Source organism: Neurospora hispaniola (genome assembly GCF_033458365.1).
Source record: "Neurospora hispaniola strain FGSC 10403 chromosome Unknown B0T23scaffold_3, whole genome shotgun sequence".
In the NCBI taxonomy this organism is placed as follows: Eukaryota; Fungi; Ascomycota; class Sordariomycetes; order Sordariales; family Sordariaceae; genus Neurospora; species Neurospora hispaniola.
In genome coordinates this window covers 1,122,331-1,142,754 of record NW_026944408.1, presented here as the reverse complement: position 1 = coordinate 1,142,754, position 20,424 = coordinate 1,122,331, and the positions used below count along the sequence as shown (strand labels likewise).

The following is a 20,424-nucleotide window of genomic DNA, read 5'->3' as shown; positions in this document are numbered from 1 at the left end:
CGAGGCACTTTCAAACGGAACCGAGGGTATACGTACTAATATCTATATTCAATGCGCTCGTCATTTCATTAGAACGCCTTAATCATGTGCAATCGCTGAACGACAAGCCTTCCCTATACGTACAACATTCGAGTAGCCCTTACATCTACATGTGCCTTGTGCTTAACTAAATCTCTAATTTCCTCCCCCCCAATCGTTGACCCTATCTCCAGGACCATCATCTGCCGTAACTCATGATATCGGCAGTCAAAGCATTGTATGGCTACTGCTCATTTCCTAGTGTCGGCATGAAGCAAGTATTTTGGTGGTTCTCTCTCAGTTTATTATTTTGTTGGAGCAGGCGCAGCGCTGCCGCTCCCCTGTCCCTGTTGTTGCTGCGCCATTCCTGCCTGCTGAGCAGGCTGAGAATTTTGACTAGTCTGGGAAGCAGGCTGGGGAGTAGCTACAGGTTGCTGGGCTTGTTGGACCTGTGGTTGTTGAGCTTGTTGAACTTGATGTGATTGCTGACCTTGCTGGCCTTGTTGGTTCTGCTGGCCTTGCTGTCCAACCAGACCATGCTGAACTTGCTGACTAGCCTGTTGCGGCTGGTGCGCCTGCGGTTGAGGCTGAGGCTGCGGTTGCGGTTGCTGTTGTGGTTGAGTTTGCGGTTGCATTTGCCCGTGGCTTTGAGCCTGAGCCTGAGCCTGAGCCTGCTGAGCCTGAGCCTGCTGAGCCTGAGCCTGCTGAACCTGAGCCTGTTGAGCCCGCGCCTGTTGACCTTGAGCCTGTTGGGCTTGCTGAGCCTGCTGAGTCAGCTTAGCCTGTTGCGGCTGTTGAACTTGCTGAGCTTGGGCTTGCTGAGGCGGCTGAGGCTGCTGGGCTTGAGCCTGGGGAGCCTGAGCCTGTTGAGTTTGAGGCTGTTGGGCTTGAGCTTGGTGAGCATGTTGAGGCAGTTGTGCCTGTTGAGCCTGCTGCGCCTGCGGTAGCTGTGGTGCAGGGTGAACTTGTTGACGCTGCTGCTGCGTCTGTTGTGCCTGCTGTGGTTGCTGCTGTTGATGCTGGTGCTGCTGATGAAGTTGTTGCCCGTTCCCATGGACTTGTCCGTGTCTCTGTCCCTGAAGCCCTTGAGGTTGCTGGACATGTTGTGCCTGCTGAACTTGTTGGGTGTGGTGTGCTTGCTGGGCATTCCGAGCGTGTTGAGCTTGCTGGGTGTGTTGAGCGTGCTGGGCATTAGGGGTGTGTCGAGAATGCTGAGTGTGCTGAGGTTGAACCTGACCCGGAGCTTGGCCTTGGACCTGACCCTGGACCTGACCTTGGACTTGACCCTGACCTTGGCCTTGACCCTGAGCTTGGCCTTGACGCAGAGCTTGACCCTGGCCCTGAATTTGGCCTTGGCTTTGAACTTGTCCATGCTGTTGCTGCTGCTGCTGTTGTTGGTGTTGCTGCTGCTGCGCTAGCTGTGCTTGCTGGGACTGCTGAGCTTTCTGAGCCTGTTGATGAGGCGTTTGTACTTGCTGCTGGGGTTGCATTTGCGGGGTCTTCTGGGATTGTTGAGGTTGTTGAATTTGCTGAGGTTGCTGGGCTTGCTGTACCGGCTGTCGTACCATCTGAGGCTGTTGAGACTGCTGCCGTGCCTGCGGGGATTGCTGAACCTGCTGCTGAATCTGCTGTGACTGTGGACCCTGCGGCAACTGATGTGCCTGCTGCCCTTGTACTTGCTGGACTTGATGAGCTCGCTGAGTTTGCTGGGGTGGTTGACCTTGTCCCTGAGACTGAGCCTGAGGATGGGCGTGGGCTGCTTGCTTCTGGGCCGCCGCCTGCGCCTGGAGCTGAACCTGAGCTTGAAGCTGAGCCGCTGCCATTGCTTGTGCTTGAACATGAGGCTGGGCTTGAGGTTGCTGAGGCTGATGCGCTTGAGTTTGGGTCTGCATCTGAGCTTGTGCAAGAACTTGGGCTTGGGCTGCTGCCGCTGCCGCTTGTTTTTGCTTCTGAGCAGCCGCCGCTTGTGCCTGGGCTACCTGGGCCGGGGTAAGCTGATTTTGAGCGGGTTGCGGAGCTTGCTGTTGTGCTTGAGCCTGTTGTGCTTGAGCCTGTTGTTGGGCCCGTAGAAGCTGCGCATATTGGTGAGGACTCGTTGTAGTGGCCACGGTACCTAGACTGTGTCCAACTCCACCTGCCGCGGCATTCATGGCATGCTGTTGGGTTTGAACTATCAATCGACCCAAATGTTCCGTAGCCATCTGCCTGATCTGGTCCTGGGTGGCCCCGGGATTCTTATTCCTGAAATGGGTCTCGAACTCCTTAAGTCTAGTGTGGATATGAGTATAGGGTAATTGCTGAGCGGGAATCTGAGGACCACGCGGCGATCCAGCCGGTAGCATCGGCATACTCAACCCAGCACCTGGAGACGTCACCATCCCAGCAACGCTATTTGCCGCATTAAACGAAGCCATCATCGCTTGCGCACTGACGCTAGACATGTAGACGCCATTGTTCAGGCTATTCACCACCGGCCGCATTGGTGTTGGCGACCCTTGAACACCGTTGATTTGAACTTGCGGCACTGGCGGCGGCTGCTGGGTCACTTGAGGCTGTTGTGACTGCTGCTGTGCTGGTTGAGGTGTTTGAACCTGTTGATGCTGCGGCTGCTGCTGCTGCTGTAGTTGTTGTTGTTGCTGTTGCGGCTGCTGCTGTTGCTGCTGTTGCTGCTGTTGCTGCTGTTGCTGCTGTTGCTGCTGTTGCTGTGGCTGGTGTTGCTGTTGTTGTTGTTGTTGTTGTGAGACCACTTGTTGTTGAACCTGATGCTGCTGCTGTGGCTGCTGTGGGTGTTGTTGTTGATGCTGATGTTGTTGGTGCTGTTGTTGCTGCAATTGCACCGCAACAGCTCTCTGCTGATCTTGGATCCTTCGGGCCTGCATCACGAGGTTGATATCTGGCGTAGGATTTACCATTGGCAGCCGGTGCTGTGCTTGCATGGCCTGGAGCTGAGCTTGAGGGATAGCGGCGACGGGAAGAGGTGGTACAAGACCACTGGCGGCCAGTTGGGCGGGAACCGTGGGGATTCCGGCTGGAGTCTGCATCGGGACGCGTCCTGGAGCGAGCTTCTGGGCCGTTACGGCCATCTGACCTGGAATATTGAGTCTGGCTGCGGCGTTGTTGAGTGAATTGGCGGCGGCAAGTTGCGCTGCTGTCTGGGGCACCTGAGCGACGCCAGGCGTGGCAGCCATTTGGGCTTGTCTTTGCGTGAGGAGCTATTGTAATGTTCTGTCAGTCTTTGTGATAACTAGAAAAGATGGATCCTGCTCCGCTACTTACCCGTTTCTGTATTATCTCGTGCTGCCGCGCCGCTAGATGAGCCATCTTCTCTGCAATTTGCTGGTCACGAGCAGCTCTCATGAGACTGTACTCCTGAGGAGTTTTCGCTTGGAGGTGGAGTTGCTGCTGGGGCTGCTGTCTCTGCTGCTCATTTGTTTTGCGCATGGCTGTCATAGTGGCCTGAGCCTGCTGTTTCTGCGCCGCCGCCTCTCGTTTCTTCGCCAACTTTCGCATAGCATCAAACAATGCCAGATGTTTTTGGTTCCTACGTCTCTCAACACGCATGGTGTTGGTGGGCCTCTTCCGTGGAATAGGGGCCACCGCACCGTTAGGTCCAACCTGCTGCCCCTGTGCCGCGTTCTGATTGTGTTGTAGAATGGTCCGCCCGGCAGCATCGATCCTGGCCTGATAAGCCTTGAAGTAAGGCGTCTTTGCAAAATCACTAGGCAGGCCCTCGAGGTTCACCCATCGCTCAAAGCACTCCCAAGGGGTACGCCGCTCCACAGCTGATGGGAACGATGATCTGCTAGAGATCATCGAGGAAATGAGAGACCAGTTATACGAATACTCACGTACCAACGCCCTAAGCTGATCATCCTCTGCCAATGTCCATTGTGAAGCAATCCGGCTTTCAAAAAAGCTCTGGACAGGCATTGGGTGTTCTGAAGGTGGGCGAAATTGATGGCCAGCATGTAGACGATCTCTGGTCAACTTCATTTCCGGAGCAAACAAGGCCACATCAGTACTTGCGGGCGGCAGTTTGGCGCCCTTGTCTGGCTGAGCACCAAAGACATATTCCTCCTCCTCCTCCTCGTCTTCACCCTGGAACTGGAATCGGGAACGTTTCTGAGGCTGTGGCTTCACGTCCAAAACCATTTCGCCCTCAACATACTTGCTGAGAGGCACGGCTGGCCTCTTCCACTTGGCATCGGGATCGTAGTCTGGAATTATCCAGTCGAACTTGGGAACCTTGAGCGGGGAACCATACATTGGCAGATTTTCTAGCAGAAGATCCGCCGTCCGTGAAGGCTGTAGCTCAAAGACCACTTCGTCATCCTGCAAGGCAAAGATGGTTGCTGGTGCAATGGTGGTAATTGGCAGCTCCGGTACTTCTTCGTCGTTACCTACGGGCGAATCCGAGTGATCCAGCTCCGGAACCAAAGACTCGCCAGTTTCGGGGGCATCTGCCATGCTGGTATCAGCCTTGTCGACCGCCCGGACGGGAGGTATCTTAGCGTCCACCTGTAGGAGTTTTCGATCAGCAGGACTGGAATAATACCATTCTGCACAGGCATTCGCAAGGTTTCGAGCAACTGCGCGCTTCCACTTGCGTTCCTCCCGAAAATCTGTCCGCATCCATTTCATCTCCTTAATCAATAAGTCCTGATGGGATGCGGGCCTTGCCGGTTCCAGGCAACGGACAGGTTGCCTAAGCGACCATTTGTCGTGCTGTTGGAGATGGTAGACTCTGCGCAATATCTTGCAGGCTTGGTGATCGAGTATTGACAACGTTTGATCGGAGGTGGACACGGTTTTGTGGGCGGAGTGCAACAATTTCTCGAGCGGTTTCATCCAAGATGAAGTTCGAGCAAAACTCTCAATGAAAAGCGTCACGAAGTAGTCTTCGGAAGGAATGTGACCAGGGGGCTTTGGTTTGTTGACAATCAGTGCGGTATCGTCACTAAAACGAGGTTTCCTGTACTGCTTTCCAAAGACAACCGTAGGCACACTTTTCCTCCGCCTTTCGCGGAGCCTAGTAGAGAGAGACTTGAGCCGATGAGTTAGCAAGCCCGGAGGCATATCACCTTCTTCGTCCGCAACAGCAGATTCAGTGTCAGGGTGAGATGATCGGGACGTCCTGGCCTGGGTCTCAGTCTCAGTCTCTGGTGGTGCGTTGATTTGAATTCCGGGCACAGTTTTCTCAATAGATACTGCAGGCTGCGTAGATGGTGGCGTGGTTGACGGAGCGGCTGAAGAGGGTTGAGGCTGGCGAGCAGACTCTTGGAAAGCGGCTTTCTCTTGCACTGCGTGCACACTCGGGACTGATTTCGATGCCTGCGAAGCTGGAATCCTGTCCAAGTCCATCGGAGTAGGACCAACATCCGCCCTATTATTGCGACTTTCGGGGCCTTGAGGAAGGGGACCTTGCTTTGAAACCTCAGGCAAAGCGGCCTTTGTCACTGTGACGCCTGTGCTAGCACTTGCCTGTGAAGCAACGTGCTTTCCTGGGATATCTCCGTTCATCATATTCCGGACCTCACCATTCACAGCTGACGGGTGTTGCGTCTGCAACCCACCAGTAGAATGCGCCCCATTGGGTCCCGCAACACCCGCCTTTCCGATGACTTGGCTCGTCCGCGTTGCAGCTGATTCTTGGAGGAGCTGTGCCTCTGCTCCGCTAGGTGCTGGCCTGACTGAAGGGGCTGACGAGATGGGGACCTCTGAAGCCCCATTGGCATACACACCTGGTTGTTGAGGCTGTGGGCGCAATTCTGGGACGGCGACAGATGGTCCTGTGAACTGACCCACGCCCTTGTGATCGGTGGTGACCCTCCTGAGTTCCTGCTCGGGCCTGGAGACTGGCTTATCGAAAGACTGCGATGCCTCATTATCGGGGCTAGTGCTTGCTGACGCTTCATTACCGAGGGGAGTTGGAGCGGACTGAACAGTTGAGCTGGGTGACGAGAGGGTATCGGGGTAACGAATCGAATCGCCATTCGATAATAGCTGGTTGACAGAGGTGATTGTGGGCTTAGGCCGAGCTTTCTCTTCTGCATCTCCCCTAGACACCATGTCGTCCTTGGGTCCCGCCCTACCTTCACCCAGATTCGCCGTCTTCGTAGTTGATGTAGGAGCTGTCGCTGGGGGTGCAACCGTCTGCGGAGTCGGCAATACGCGCCCTTGAGGTGCATTGTTGATGATGCCGTTCCATCGCCCATTTCCATGAGGTACTGCGGGCGCAAGGAGCACAGGCGTCTCCTTCGCCGGCGGTTTCGACTCTCCGCTGGGACCATCGGCTGTCTTGACTGCACTCCCTTGAACCTGCGCCAGCTTCTGAATCTCCTGTCGAGGGGCGAACGCCTTCAAGGCCTCCTGCGGTCCGGCAGCCCCATTAGGTACTTGGTTGTATGGCACGGTCCGTTCGGGTTCATGACGGATGCTCGACGTTGGCGGTGCCGGCGAAGGTAAGCCGTTGTGCTGTACATTCTTGGGAATCGTATGGTTTGGATGGATCAACGGCGAAGGTTGAACTTGTTGGACGACATGAGGGCCATGTCCGAGAGAGGATTCATCGGCGGTTGCAATATGTTGTAAGGTATCGAAGCGAGGCCGTTGGAATACGGGCAGCAGTCGCTCGGCCAGTCGTCGGCCTCTGAAGCCCAAGGTTAGCCAAGTTACCGAACAAGACAGGGTGAAATGATGGGCGCCGATGCACCGGAGAAGGGGACGGTCAAACGTACTGCAGTATTTCACAGTCGAAGAGAAACTTTGCTTCGCCGGGGGAGGCGGGACGCGTATCGAGGTCGTTCAAGTCGTGATTGGGGAAGCCATCTTCGTCGGTTGCTACAGCATACAACTCTCTGAGCTTCCGTTTGCGCGACGTCACAATTGAACTGTGTCGAGTCAACACCAAGTCCCGTACCCCAAAATGATCGGAAAGATTCGCTCTATCGATTGGGATACATCTTACTTTGCTTCCGCCCGCTTTGAATGCAGCAGCTTCCGGCGGTCGGCGGGTCCGACCTCAGTCATGTCATCGGCGGCCGCGACATCCGTTTATCAATCAAACGGATGTTCACCTAGGTGCTATGGGACCGTAGCAGATGGAAAACGAGGCGGCGATGGATAGATTACGATGGCGTTGCGATCTTGGTCGCTGCGTTGATTGATTTAGCGACGCGAATGAAGGTGATAAATTCTGTTTTTTGCCTTTGATCGCGCTTTTGGAGGGGGGTTCATGCCAGGTAATTGGCCGAGACGTTTAGCACTGGTAGGGAGGGAACTCTTTTGATGGAGGGGAAGCACGGTAGATAAGGCCAAAAATGCTAAGGGCCTATCGGGCGGCAAACAGCAGTGAAAAGAACAACAAAACCCGAGCGAGTATGCCGGGGCGTTCCTGCTGCAAAAAGGTGCTTCGAGATGCAGTACTATTGTACCTGTGTTGGATGGGAAACGGCGCTGGGGAGGCGAAGGCTTTCAGCGCACAGAGGTTCTGTAAAATGTGGCCAGGAACGAACAAACCCAGGAGGTAGACGTAGGTACCTGCTACCAACCTACCTACCTACACACCTACTACCGGACCGTTCCCCAACTCCGGGCAATCCGGGGTGGCATGGCAAAGGCAATAATGGCAGAATTGAATAGGTATCAAATGCTACTGCAATTGAATAGTTCGTTGCCCGGATGCGGGGTGGAGTTTCGTCCTCGTTAAGAAGCAGCAGCTCTCCAGAATCTTTGATCCCCTCTCAAAACAAACGGATCCCCATCATTCAATTCCCTTCGTTGTAGTAGTTTCAAATGGTGAGACCTTCTCGTCACTTCCTCTTTAACCAACGAGGGCTTGACCTTGACGCCCGACATCCATCCCGACTGCCGATGCGTTCCTGGGCAGGAGGCAGATCTCACTAGGATCCATCCGTCCACGGCCGTGGGAATTCTCGCGGGAATCGCACTTTGAGCGAGTCAAGTTAAAAGTGTGTGACTCTGGGCATGGCTCGGACGGACTCTTTTTCATCAGTACAACTCAAACAACACTCGTTGTGAGGAAACCTTTTGAGCGGACGGAAGCAAACCATTGCATGTGAACAAAAGGGGCAGCCCAGAAGTACCTAGAGGTAAGTGAAGACGGTGGCAGTGAAGGTGCTGGATGTAGTAGGATAGGCAACAACTTCATTCACCCACCACCAGGCTTGAAGAAAGAGATGTGCGTTTGGGGGTTCGGTTCCGGTAGCATCCAGATGGGCGCGGCATGATGACGAAGAGATCTTGCAGATCAAGTTGCTCTGGCGACTGACTGCCTTGGGTGCGAAAGAGGACAAAAGAGGCAAAGGAGGTCCTTTGAAAAGAAGAGCAACCTGCTGGACGTGGGGCATTAAGAGAAGACAGGCTTGTTGCTGGAGTCGCAGCCCGCCGTAGAGTCCATATACCATAGAAATCGGAAGTAAAAGGTTGAGCAGACAGGTCGTTCGTTGCAGTGTATACTTATGTTCAAGCCATGTCTCCGTCGGTGTTGTTGACGCGGGCTACATCCAGTCGTCCGCTTGTACCAGACTTGTGTGTCAGGAGACTTCTGTTGCCTGCCTGCGAGTCTTCAGCCAGACGTGGGTGACAATCCGTGGTCTGTGCACCACCCAAACGGTTCTCCATTATAAGCGATAAGCGACTACATAGCAGAACGCTTATCGCCTCTAGCGCGTCAACCAGATCGCATTGATCCATCCCCAACAGCCAAAGTCTAAATCCTGAGACATCAACCATTAAGACAACAGCAACCACAATGACCGATCAAGACTCCAAACCCCGGGTGACAATCGCCCTAGGGACATCATCTTCCTCATCCAGTTTCAAAACCAAGAAACCCAGTCGACCAACCCACACCAGGCGTCACCACGCCGGCGCTTCTTCAAACCATTACTCCTCCGAATCCGAAGACGACGATGACGAAACCGGGGGACAACGCACTGGACGAGTCCAAGCAATCACCGAAATATCAACCTATGGCGATGACAATGAGTTGAAAACCCGGGATCGCTCAGATCGCAGAGACCGTAGCAGAGATCGGGATAGGAATAGGGACGGGGACAGAAACCGTGATCGCAGGAGAGACAGGTCCCAAGATAGAGACAGACACAACAGATCCAGCAGGCCATCGAGAGACGATGCTTCTCGCTCCCGTCGACGGTCAACATCCCGTTCCCGCGACCGCGACCACAAGCCCAGAGACCCCAAAGACCTCCAAGAACCAGAAACCGCTCCCCCCAAATGGGGTCTAACAATCAACCCAAAATCCACCACCACCACCTCATCCTCCTCCAAACCCACCTCCTCCTCTCACCACCAACAACAATCCCGTTCCCCCTCCCCAGAAGAAAAACCCCCACAAACCCTTGAAGAGCAAGCCCTCTCTTCTCTCCTCTCTCTCGATAACAAAGGCTCCTCCACCACATCCAAGCGCAAACGCTCCCACTCCCCCTCTTCCCACGACCGCGATCGCTCTCCCGACCACTCAGACTACCGTGCCGTACCCATCGACGACTTTGGCGCCACTTTACTCAAACAATTTGGCTGGGACGGCAAGATGCGCGGGAAGGTGAAGGAGGTGACGCACAAGCACGCGAACCTGGCCGGGTTGGGAGCCAAGGACGCCAAGGGGGCGGAGGAGCTGGATGCGTGGAACCAGAAGATCAGTGGACGGGGCGGAGGAGATTCGAGGGGGAGGGACTCGAGGCCTGTCAGGCTGGAGGATTACAGGAGGGAAGAGAACAAGAAGAAACAGAGGATGGAGTATCGACACGGGGAGAGCAGCTACAAGCAGGAGAGGGAAAGGGAGAGGGAACGGAGGGGGGATAGGTGAGAGGTCATCATGGCTCAGCGAGGTGCTCTCATTACCACCAAGCTTGGATGCTGCAAGAAACAACTCATTGTCACTTTCTCGAGCGGGCCGGTTGCTCTTGATCCGGACCTTTCATGTGGCCACACAGCTCAGGTCTTAGCCTGACAGCAACCACATCAAATGGAATTCATGGAATCATCAGGAGAGGTACGATTCTGTAACGTGGTTTTGTTCCTAATCCAATAATAATAAGGAAAAACTTCAACTTAACTCTATTGAGTAGGTAAATACTATTCTCCTTGAATCCCGCGTCACCGGCGTCGCTGTTATCCAGTGCTAACTTCTAAACCCCGCGATGTAGAGGGAATGACAGCACCGCCTGTCCTCCAGCGTTGGCTCCGTCCTCCGTCATATTTTGACCCAAAAGCTCCATTCCTGCGTCCTGAGCCGACGCCAAGACTAGTCTAGTTCATAACATCTTCCTCCTTAGTTGTTGTTCTTAGGAGACGCAACCCTAGCAGGAGAAGCAATCTTAGGCTCTACAACCTCGTCAAGGACTGAGACGGTGTTATTACTGCTGCTAGTCTTAGAAGCTGCAGCCCCCTGCGATTTCTCCAGCTCCGCAGCCTTCTTGGCGCTGAATTTTCTCGCCTTGACTTTCTCGTGGAAAAGAATGCTGAGTCCTCGGACAGAGATGTCCTTGGTTTCCGGGACGCGGTAGAACGTGTACAGAGCTGCGATACCACAGCAGCCTGCATAAAGGAAGCCCGTCTTGGCACCCCATCTCCAGCTCTCCGAGTCCATTCCGAGCATCTTGGGGGTAAGGAAGAGGTTGAAGAGATTGGCCGCCAGGTAAAGGCCACGTGCGAAAGAAATGGTCTGTGTACGGAGGCGAACCGAAGCGATCTCGGAAACAATTGAGTAGCAAATGGGGCCGATGGTCAGGTCATAGATGGCAGTATACAAAACGAGGACCGCTCCGGCAGCGAACCCGGACGCCGGATTATAAGCCATCGAAGCGGAAGCGCACGCAGTAAGCACGACGGCCATGCTGATTAGGCCCCAGAAAATGATCTGTCGACGTCCCATCTTTTGCATCAACCACCAAGACGCAACTGTGCCCACAATTCCGGCACAGGGCAAGCCAATGTTCATGGCCAATGCCTTGCCGCTTTCCATGCCAGCAGACTCGAATAGCTTGGGAGCCCAACCAATGAGGCTCGAACCGCAGAGGGCCTGGATGATCCATGTAGCGCTGGCAATTTCGGTACGCCTTTTGTCAACGCCCCTGAACATGGCGCTGATTTTCTGCCATCTAGTTTGGTTGTCGGCAACGTGCTTCATTTCGTGGCAGATGGCGTGCTGCATCAAAGCAAGCTTCTCCTCGGTGCGCTCCTCGGATCCCTTGCGGACGAGCTTCTTGGTAGCCTTGCGAGCATCTCCTAGCCTGTGTTTCTTGAGATACCAGTAGGGAGACTCGGGGGCAGCGGCAATGGCACCGAAGAGGAAGGCGATGAAGGCCCAGTTAAGGCCGAAGGGCACCCTGTAGGCCCAAGCATTTGGAAGCCCATGGAATGCAAAGGCAACGGCAGAGGCCAAGAGTTGGCCGATGATCCAGCAGAGGTTGTTCCAGGTGGTCAAGATGGGCCGCATCTGCAGTGAAGCAACCTCGGAGGAGTAGGCGGGACTAACGACTTGAAATACGCCCCACGGGATGCCCTGGAGCAGAAAGCCGCCCGCCAAAATGAGGACGTTTGGGGCGAAGAAGGGCACGAAGGCAAATGCCGCGCAGAGGGCGAGCATCAGAAGAACAGTGCGCTTGTACCCAATAAAGTTCACGAGGGGGGCTGTAAGGCCGACGCCGAGGATCGAGCCGAGTTGGGCCAACAAGGGCAAAATAGCCTTCCATTTGTACTCAAGCTGATGAGATATCCGTGTTAGCATTGTCCTCTATCCTAGACGACACGGTTCCAACCACTATGGGACCGAGCAGTGCAACATACCTCATTTTTTCTGGTTGTGGTGTCGTAGACACCGTACTTGGCATTGAAAGGCTCGACGCTGAAGAGATAGGTGAGGAGTGCCAAGCCATAGCCCTCCATGATTATAGTCCCGGAGAAACCCAGCGAGTACATTATCAGACGGAAATCTCCAATGACTGCGTCCTTGAAAGTCATTTCTCGCTCCTTCTTCTCCGCAAGATGGGCTAGGTGTTGGTCATATTCGCCCACACCGAAGAACTGGGTGTGGTGAGGTGTGGCATTCTCGCGTGCCGCGGTGGAAGGACGATGTGTTGATGTTGCTCTCTCCTCATCGCCGGATGCGTGTGGCCCTCGAGGGGCAAGGTTGTCGTTATTGGACATGGTAGTGATGCGTTAAGGGTGATTCTGAGGTGACGGAATTGTCGACACGACGAAAGTTATCGAGCTTGGTGATGGTGACACTGTTGGTGATGCTAGAGACACGAGAAGGTGTTTCTGGTTCAGGAGAGTATAGTGTGGTAGATGTGTTTGATGATAAAGCGTATCGATGCTTCGTTCAGAACGACTGATATCAAGTTTGAATGATATGGAAGTCAGTGGAGAGAGCGTGTGATGGGAGAAGAGACACCATCGGAATCTGGGTTGGGGGCTGGGTATTAAAGGAACTGAAATGACGCAGCTTTGGGGAAAAGAGTTAAGTGGCCAACTGCGAGAGGGAAATTGTTGAAGCATGCAGTACTGCTTCAGTTTATTCCATAAGCCGGTCATGCCCGTAACCAGAGCGAGAGAGGGGAGCTGCATTTGTGGTCAAGTGGTAGCAGATGCATCTTTGGAGTTGACATTTCGTGGCGGAACTGCAATAAAATATTGAGCGGCAGGATGGTTTCTGCATTGCGGCACCGCGTGCGTGGTTTCCTTGATATAGGCACCTAGGTAGGCATGCATGCAACAAACTACTTTCCAGTGGCCTAGGCTATCCTCAAGGGAAAGAAGCACACAGAATCTGAGAAAGGAAGAAGTGAAGGATCACCAGGGACTACAAGAAGGGCACGACGGGGGAAAGAGTAACTCTCTGGCGACTAGTGTCGGTGGATTTGCTCAACAAAATCAAGTTGTCAAGAACGACAAGTAGAGGTAAGTAGGTAGGTCTTGGACTTTATTCCGCATACGATCCACCTCCACATGACTGATCCAAGATGCGGGCTTTCCCACATATTTGCATATGCTGACCATGAATCGATGGCGGATAGGAAGGACCTCCGGTCTATGCAGTGATCCAAGCATCGTCCCGGCTTCCGCATCCCGATGAGCACATGAGCGGAGTAGCAGCTAACCATTATCGTCATCACCGCCGCCGAAGAAGACAGTATCTCTCTTGCAGTTTTGGGCTCGGGGAACCTCCCAGCTTTTGCAGACTGATGCATCAGGACCCCTTCTGTAGCACTGGTCTGAGAACTTGGAACCTCATGTCCGCATCAAACCCCATCAGCGTGGCTAGGTACTCGTCAGGGAGCTCCGATATTTATTTTATGCTACGTATCTGCTAACTGAGGATACCTATGAGCTGGAGGTTTTCGACGCAACGGAACATCCGGTCTGAAAGATTGAGGGACCGGTCCGAGTTTCCTAGGTCTCTACGATAGTTCAACCAAACAGCCGAACATAAAAGGTATTCCCGAAACGCAGCACATAAATGCCATGCAAGGGAGCCGAGTGCCGGGCACAATAACGACTCGGCCAGATAATAGCATGTTGCTACGCTTGCTGTCTGGCCTCAACCTCCGAGGACACCTACCGCAAGAACTCGGCCCATGATTTTTTGGGGTTTCCTGGATATCAGACATATGGATGTCCGATCATGTACATTCTATGCCCGCACGAAATATCGGGAGAGATGCGTTGCTACCCCCGAACACTAGTATACGTTTAATTCCTCTGGTGCCCGGACTTTCTCCCTTTGTTCTTACGGGCACTGGAGGACGGGGACTTCATAGTCACCGTCTTATATACAATTTCTGGCGGGCACGATTGTTTCAATCTGCTTCGTTACGGATTGTGCCTGATTTCCTGGAACCTAAAAACCAACAGCCCGAGTCTTTGTGGCATTATAGAAACCCGTTGGAATCAGAATGGCTCAGACGCGGGCTAAACCAGTCGTCGGGGTTTATCTATGTCAGTCGCTTTGCGTTTATCATTAGGCAATGGTTTAACTGCCAGGCATGTTTGACCCTGCGGTGCCATTCTGAGTGTCACGAGATTTCACAGTATCCCTTGATGTTCGGATGCGATATGTCACAGGATAAACATGCCGAGCTGGTAAGTTCAAGTCAAGGTCGCTCTTCTCATTTTCTTTTCTGGTTTCCTTCTCTTTGGATAGAAAAGAAGTCGTTTTTGCCTCTCTCAATTATATCGCCTTCTACCGACATCATGACGACAGCAAGACTAGAAGGGGCCGCCCTAATGATGGCATCGCGGTCAAGACTTTACCGTGTTCAATGAGGTGTTGGTGTTTCTGTTCTGAGCAACCACAATCTGTCTACAGAACCAGGGGAAACATCAAATCACAATGGACTTTTGTTTCGTGTCATACAACAGCGAATCGGCGGGCGTGCCGTAGTGCATTGACCATTCAGCTGTGCCTTCCTTGCTTTATCGTATCTGGAACCGATGATCGGCAGTTTAGCTTCAGGTTGGTGGACTGTTGACGTCGATTGTAACTACTTACTGCAGTAATGCCTAACGTGTTATTACCGGCTCTCTTATCTATAAGTAAGCTGAAGAGATATATGTCTCTTACAACTCACTTCTGTCGGCTTCTCAAGATAGCAGACACAACACCCAACAACTTGTTTCAGAGTGGTTTCTGGCCATCCTGTCGAGCCTGAATCTAGTTTTTCCCGAAAGAACTACAGAAAACAATCATCACCATGGCCGACAATCTGGACAGAGTGTGGTGGAAAGATGGAGTGGTCTATCAAATCTACCCGGCGTCTTTCAAGGACTCAAATGGAGACGGATTAGGGGATATACCGGGCATCATCAGCAAGTTGGACTACATCCAGAATCTGGGCGTTGATATCATTTGGGTTTCTCCAATGTATGTGTGCGCCAGTTGTCAAACACTTTGAACATGATGGTGAAGCGCGAGTGCTGACTTGGGTTGTAACAGGTTTGAGAGTCCACAGGTAACAAGCCTCTTCCTCATTAACGGTTGTGTTGTTACGCGCTGATAACTCGTTTACATAATTCCTACAGCCTGTTTGGAACTACTGGCTGACACGTCTGATATGCTAGATTGACATGGGATACGACGTCTCAAACTATGAGGAGGTCTACCCCCCGTACGGCACAGTCAAAGACATGGAGAACCTCATTGAAGCTTGCCACAAGAGGTAAACCTCATGCATCGCAATGCCATGATTGGACCTGTACTAACACATATTTAGAGGAATGAGACTGGTCTTGGACCTCGTTGTCAATCACACCTCTGATCAGCATGCCTGGTTCAAGGAGTCACGATCCTCCAAGGACAACCCGAAGCGTGACTGGTACATCTGGAAGCCTCCTCGTTACGCCGAAGATGGAACACGCCTTCCACCGACAAACTGGCGGAGTTACTTCTCAGGCAGTGCGTGGGAGTATGACGAACATACAAACGAATATTATCTTCATCTGTTTGCCAAGGAGATGCCGGACCTCAACTGGGAGAGTGAAGAGTGTCGCAAAGCCATTTACGACAGCGCCATGCGCTTCTGGTTGGATAAGGGCGTGGATGGCTTTCGAGTTGACTGTGTGAACATGTTAGTACTCCTTATGCCCTGCTCTCCTTAACCAAATCCAGACACTAGCTAATATTGGTTTCTTTCAGGTACTCGAAGTCCACAGATTTTCTCGATGCTCCCATCGTTGACTCACGCTTCTACGAACAGCCGGCATGGTGCTATTACGCCAACGGGCCACGCATGCACGAGTTCCTGCGCGAGATGAATGAAAAGGTGCTCAACCGCTACGACGCTATGACCGTCGGCGAGTTACCGCACACTCCCGACCCGAAGAGGGTGCTCGACTATGTTGGGCGCAAAGATAAGCAGCTCAGCATGGTGTTCCAGTTCGACATTGTGGACATTGGCCAAGGTGGCACCCACAAGTACCATTTTGAGGAGTGGAAGCTACCTGTGCTGAAGAAGATTGTCGAAAAGTGGCAACGCTTCATCGAGGGCACTGATGGATGGACAACATCCTTCTGCGAGAACCACGACCAAGGCCGTTCCATTTCACGCTTCGCCTCCGACGCCCCCGAATACCGCGTCCTCTCGGGCAAGATGCTCTCGCTGATGATGTGCTCTTTGACGGGAACCCTCTTCATCTACCAAGGCCAAGAGATCGGCATGATTAACGTGCCCAAGGACTGGCCCATCGACTACTACCAGGACATCGAGTCGGTCAACTTTTACAAGCTAATGGCCGCCAAGACCAACAACGACCCCGAGGAGATGGCGTACGTGATGCGCAGCCTCCAGACACTGAGCAGAGATAACGCCCGGATACCTATGCAGTGGGATGACAGTCCGTATGCTGGGTTCACTGAAAGGAAGGAAGGTGCCTGGGCGCACGTCCACGACCTGTATCCCGAGATCAACGTGGCCAAGCAACTCGACGATCCGAACTCGACGCTCAGCTTTTGGAAAGACATGATCCGTTTCCGCAAGCAACATGGCGAGGTGCTGGTGCATGGAACGTTCGAGGCGTGTGATATCGAGAATGAGAAGACGTTTGTGTTCGTCAAGAGATTCGGAGGTAAAGAGGTTGTAGTTGCTCTGAACTTTAGCAATGAGGAGCAGGAGGTGGTGTTGCCGGAGCATGAAAAGGAGTTGAAGTTTATGGTCGGAAACCATGGAAACGAAGAAGGGGGGAAGGGCGAAAGGAGAAGGTTGAGGCCATGGGAGGGAAGATTGTACATGGCTGGAGGTGATGCTTGAGAGGTGTGAGACACACCGACCGACCCCCTTTCCGTTGATCTTGGAGGATCTTGGATCTTTCAGCTTGAGCTTCAATGAGACTTCCGCAAAGTGTCTTCGATAACATGCAAACGAATGTTGACTTGAGGCTCCTCGCTTGCGTCTAAGACATACGCTAGGCTCCTTCTAAACATAGAATAGGGGTCTAGGCCAAAGTGCAATCTAGATTCTCAGAGGTGGAATACTTGTACGTAGCTGGTGTCTGGGGATGAAAAGGTAAGTTTGAGGATGTTGCCGATCGAGGTGATGCGGATAGCGATCCACTTACGTTACGAGTCGTTGGGTAATGGTATGGGGTCGATACAAGGATGGCGGGACTTTGTCGTTTTCTCCAGTGATTGTTCGATTTCATCTTCGAGTCCTGGCATAGATAAGACCGGGAGAGCTCCGATTTGGTCACGGAATCTTCGCGGGGCAAGACCAGACACAGACACACAAGACATGACCATATCGAAAGGAAGGAAGACAGAACATTCCAACTTACCCATTAACGGCCTTCGGTTACAGTATCTTTGGAATGAAGCACCGGGCATTCTGAATGCCCCTTTCTTTCCCCTATCACTGTTTCACCCACCACGATGCAGTGGGATGCATATCCGTGCCAGCATAGGTGGTTTGGGGAACCCTGAGTGCGTGATGCAGCTTGGAGGAAACGAATGAACATCGAATGAAGTTGAGCAAGCGTTACGAACGACTGAGGACCCTTGCGGTCTCCCCGGGTGCCCGTGCACGGTTACTACCCCTACTCACTTCTTGTGCAGTACAGTGGCAGTCGGTCTGCTTGTGACAATGGATGATTGAGTAGGTACCTAGAGGTAGGTAGGTAGGTGGGTAGGTAGGTAAACAATACCTGTCCTGTTTGATGCCATTGCCCATTGTTCGTGGTGTCGTCCCGTCCCGCCAAGGCACAGCTTCAGGTCCCATCTTCCTTCAGACTGGCGAATGGGTTCAGTTACAACCCCACATCAAGTGGCCGGCCAGCTGTCCCAATCCCAGCCACGCATCCACACCGCCCAGTAGCTCATGCACCTCGCAGCGAGACCTAGGGGTCCAGCCGGGCGCACCTCCAGTGAGAACGCGTGAGAGCATGTACTACTGTACCTACTATCAAATGGGGCGGGGCAAAGACCGTTGCTGAGGAAGTTGTAGTGTAGAGGTAGTTTACTCATTGGGTTGGGACCACAGGCCACACACAGAGCGGCGGCGGCTTCAGAACTAAGCTGCCCGGGATTGGGACATGGGACGGGACACACTGGCATAACCGGGCACTAGCTCCAAGTTCATCCCATCTTTTGCTGGAGACCTGTCACGTAGTAGTGTCCTCAAAACGAACCACCCCCTCCTCTTCTCTCCTCAGTCTTGTTTTTTTTTTTTTCTTTCTTTTTTTTTTTTCCCTCTCCATGTACTACTTGGAATCTTCCTGATCCCAAAGTACACACCTCTCTTTACCCCCACAACCACACAGAGTCCGTACCGCATTGCTCTGCGGCGAGCTTCTGTCATCATGTCGGAGTCGCATAGCGTCAGCGGCGCGAGTCCCGCGTACACCTTCGTCGAGACTCCCGCGCAGCCCCCCTCCAACACCGAAAAGCCCAAGGAGGAGTGTGGTGTTCGCACCACCACTGTATGTCTCTCTCTCTCTCTCTCTCTCTCTCTCTTGCTGTGTTGGAAAGACGCGCTTCAACAACGCGTCCGGTAGAGCTTCGCTAACACTCGGTTCCCTGTGCTAGTTCCCCGCCATCAAGAATGCCCCGCTGCCCGCCGATGCTGCCGGTACCGAGAGCTTCTCCAACCTTGCGCTCTTCAGCATCCTCTTCGGTGTCCCCTACTACTTCTCATGGAAGGTCGGCGGTGGCTTGAAGACCACCCTCTTCTTTGCCCTCTTCACCACTGTCCCCCTGCTTGCCGGCTTCTGGGTGGCCCATTCCATGTTCTCCCCGCGCAAGAATGAAAAGGCCAAGTTCCCCGGTCGCCCGGTGGAGCACTACCTCACCTTCAAGAACCCCGAGGACAAGCTCAAGTACAGCGGCAAGAACAAGATCCCCATGGAGACCTTCCACGAGATGTACTTCAACGAGGAGGTTGACTTCAACGGCGATGCTCTCGACATCATGGAGTACCGCCACGACTGGGCCAGCTTCCGCTTCACTTATGGCCTGATCAAGTTCTTCGTTACTGGCATGATCCCCGAGGTTCTCATGCACACTCGTTCCCAGGGTATGTCTCCGCCTTCTTCCGTTGCTGCCCAAGCCATGTCTTGAACACTGTGCTAACGAGCTGGCGCCACCAGATGAGGAGCAGGTTCGCGACCACTATGACCGCGGTGATGACTTCTACTCCTGGTTCCTTGGCCCCCGTATGATCTACACCTCTGGCATCATCTCGGACCCCAACAAGGAGGAGACCCTCGAGGAGCTCCAGGATAACAAGCTTGCCATTGTTTGCGAGAAGGCTGACCTCCAGGAGGGCGAGAGACTGCTCGATATCGGCTGTGGCTGGGGTACCCTCGCCCGCTTCGCCAGTGTCAACTATGGTGTCAAGGCTACCGGCATCACTCTCGGCCGTAACCAGACCGCCTGGGGTAACAAGGCTCTCCGCAACGCTGGCATTCCCGAGGAGCAGAGCAAGATTCTGTGCATGGACTACCGTGATATCCCCGTTCCCGAGGGCAAGTACAACAAGATCACCTGTCTCGAGATGGCTGAGCACGTCGGTGTCCGCCACTTCAAGGGATTCATGAAGCAGGTCTACAACATGCTCGATGATGATGGTATTGCCGTCTTCCAGCTCGCCGGTCTCCGTAAGAGCTGGCAGTACGAGGATTTGATCTGGGGTCTCTTCATGAACAAGCACATTTTCCCCGGTGCTGACGCTTCTACTCCTCTCGGCTGGTACATTGATCAGTTCGAGAAGGCTGGTTTCGAGGTTCGCGCTGTTGATACCATTGGTGTTCACTACTCTGCTACTCTCTGGAGGTGGTACCGCAACTGGATGGCCAACCGTGAAAAGGTTGTTGCCAAGTACGGCAAGAGATGGTTCCGCGTAAGTTTAATATCCATTCGTCGTACTGTCAAGCGTTCACGACTAACACGATCCTTCAGATCTGGGAGTTCTTCCTTGCCTACTCTACCATCATCGCTCGCCAGGGATCTGCCACTTGCTACCAGATGACTCTGGTCAAGAACCTCAACTCTGTCCACAGAGCCGAGGCCATCCACACCCAGCAGGGTCTGCTCGGTGCTCTCAAGAACACCCGCGCCAACCTCGAGGCTTGGGCCCAGGCTAACGCCGTCGAGTTCCCCACTGTCCCTGCCAACTAGAAGCGGCAAAGGACGACAGATGGATCGAATGTTCATGGCGTTTTCAATGCTATCCACTGGCCAAGCTAGGATCTTGGCCATGATATGAATGATCGCGAAATGAAGGTTAGGTTCTCGCATATGCTCTAGATCTATCAAAGAGATCAGGTCGTGTGGAAAAGAATCTGTACCCTCGGACAAGTCACGGCATACCGGGAAAGTTCTGTTATGTAGACTTATGCGTGTCTGACATGACTGTACGGGATTAGACAAAACAA

The 20,424-nt window shown here is 53.3% G+C and overlaps 5 protein-coding genes across 5 annotated transcripts; 3 read left to right on the top strand and 2 right to left on the bottom strand.

Annotated features, from left to right (window-relative positions):
* Positions 1 to 30: 30 nt before the first annotated feature.
* B0T23DRAFT_335083 (uncharacterized protein) lies at positions 31 to 7,447 on the bottom strand. The gene is made up of 4 exons (XM_062835793.1): positions 6,986 to 7,447; positions 6,756 to 6,908; positions 3,295 to 6,667; positions 31 to 3,230 (listed from the first exon to the last, which is right to left on the bottom strand). The coding sequence occupies exons 1-4, from the start codon at positions 7,045 to 7,047 to the stop codon at positions 324 to 326; spliced, it is 6,495 nt and encodes a 2,164-aa protein (XP_062693766.1). The 5' UTR covers positions 7,048 to 7,447; the 3' UTR covers positions 31 to 323.
* A 1,262-nt stretch (positions 7,448 to 8,709) lies between these two features.
* B0T23DRAFT_106246 (uncharacterized protein) lies at positions 8,710 to 10,228 on the top strand. Its single transcript, XM_062831780.1, has 2 exons — positions 8,710 to 10,054; positions 10,131 to 10,228. Exon 1 carries the CDS (start codon positions 8,792 to 8,794, stop codon positions 9,866 to 9,868), a length of 1,077 nt encoding a protein of 358 aa, XP_062693765.1. The 5' UTR covers positions 8,710 to 8,791; the 3' UTR covers positions 9,869 to 10,054; positions 10,131 to 10,228.
* A 105-nt stretch (positions 10,229 to 10,333) lies between these two features.
* On the bottom strand, positions 10,334 to 12,210 carry B0T23DRAFT_312964 (uncharacterized protein; the record flags this gene model as incomplete). The annotated part of the gene is made up of 2 exons (XM_062834718.1): positions 10,334 to 11,767; positions 11,851 to 12,210. The coding sequence occupies 2 exons, from the start codon at positions 12,208 to 12,210 to the stop codon at positions 10,334 to 10,336; spliced, it is 1,794 nt and encodes a 597-aa protein (XP_062693764.1).
* Positions 12,211 to 14,542: 2,332 nt separating this feature from the next.
* B0T23DRAFT_106176 (alpha-glucosidase) lies at positions 14,543 to 16,942 on the top strand. The gene is made up of 5 exons (XM_062831778.1): positions 14,543 to 14,926; positions 14,999 to 15,014; positions 15,124 to 15,221; positions 15,276 to 15,629; positions 15,698 to 16,942. The coding sequence occupies exons 1-5, from the start codon at positions 14,757 to 14,759 to the stop codon at positions 16,806 to 16,808; spliced, it is 1,749 nt and encodes a 582-aa protein (XP_062693763.1). The 5' UTR covers positions 14,543 to 14,756; the 3' UTR covers positions 16,809 to 16,942.
* A 1,274-nt stretch (positions 16,943 to 18,216) lies between these two features.
* On the top strand, positions 18,217 to 20,275 carry B0T23DRAFT_106160 (S-adenosyl-L-methionine-dependent methyltransferase). The gene is made up of 4 exons (XM_062831777.1): positions 18,217 to 18,471; positions 18,578 to 19,064; positions 19,138 to 19,889; positions 19,949 to 20,275. Exons 1-4 carry the CDS (start codon positions 18,352 to 18,354, stop codon positions 20,165 to 20,167), a joined length of 1,578 nt encoding a protein of 525 aa, XP_062693762.1. The 5' UTR covers positions 18,217 to 18,351; the 3' UTR covers positions 20,168 to 20,275.
* Positions 20,276 to 20,424: the final 149 nt, after the last annotated feature.

What these genes read in the sequence shown, in the direction of transcription:
- B0T23DRAFT_335083 (XM_062835793.1), bottom strand. Translation starts at nt 7,047, where the DNA reads ATGACTGAGGTCGGACCCGCCGACCGCCGGAAGCTGCTGCATTCAAAG. An exon ending in TTCGACTGTGAAATACTGCA is followed by an intron (nt 6,668 to 6,755) that starts GTACGTTTGACC and finishes CTTGGGCTTCAG; the next exon opens with AGGCCGACGACTGGCCGAGC. An exon ending in ACGAGATAATACAGAAACGG is followed by an intron (nt 3,231 to 3,294) that starts GTAAGTAGCGGA and finishes ACATTACAATAG; the next exon opens with CTCCTCACGCAAAGACAAGC.
- B0T23DRAFT_106246 (XM_062831780.1), top strand. Translation starts at nt 8,792, where the DNA reads ATGACCGATCAAGACTCCAAACCCCGGGTGACAATCGCCCTAGGGACA.
- B0T23DRAFT_106176 (XM_062831778.1), top strand. Translation starts at nt 14,757, where the DNA reads ATGGCCGACAATCTGGACAGAGTGTGGTGGAAAGATGGAGTGGTCTAT. An exon ending in ATTGAAGCTTGCCACAAGAG is followed by an intron (nt 15,222 to 15,275) that starts GTAAACCTCATG and finishes ACACATATTTAG; the next exon opens with AGGAATGAGACTGGTCTTGG. An exon ending in CGAGTTGACTGTGTGAACAT is followed by an intron (nt 15,630 to 15,697) that starts GTTAGTACTCCT and finishes GGTTTCTTTCAG; the next exon opens with GTACTCGAAGTCCACAGATT.
- B0T23DRAFT_106160 (XM_062831777.1), top strand. Translation starts at nt 18,352, where the DNA reads ATGTCGGAGTCGCATAGCGTCAGCGGCGCGAGTCCCGCGTACACCTTC. An exon ending in GTGGTGTTCGCACCACCACT is followed by an intron (nt 18,472 to 18,577) that starts GTATGTCTCTCT and finishes TCCCTGTGCTAG; the next exon opens with TTCCCCGCCATCAAGAATGC. An exon ending in ACGGCAAGAGATGGTTCCGC is followed by an intron (nt 19,890 to 19,948) that starts GTAAGTTTAATA and finishes ACGATCCTTCAG; the next exon opens with ATCTGGGAGTTCTTCCTTGC.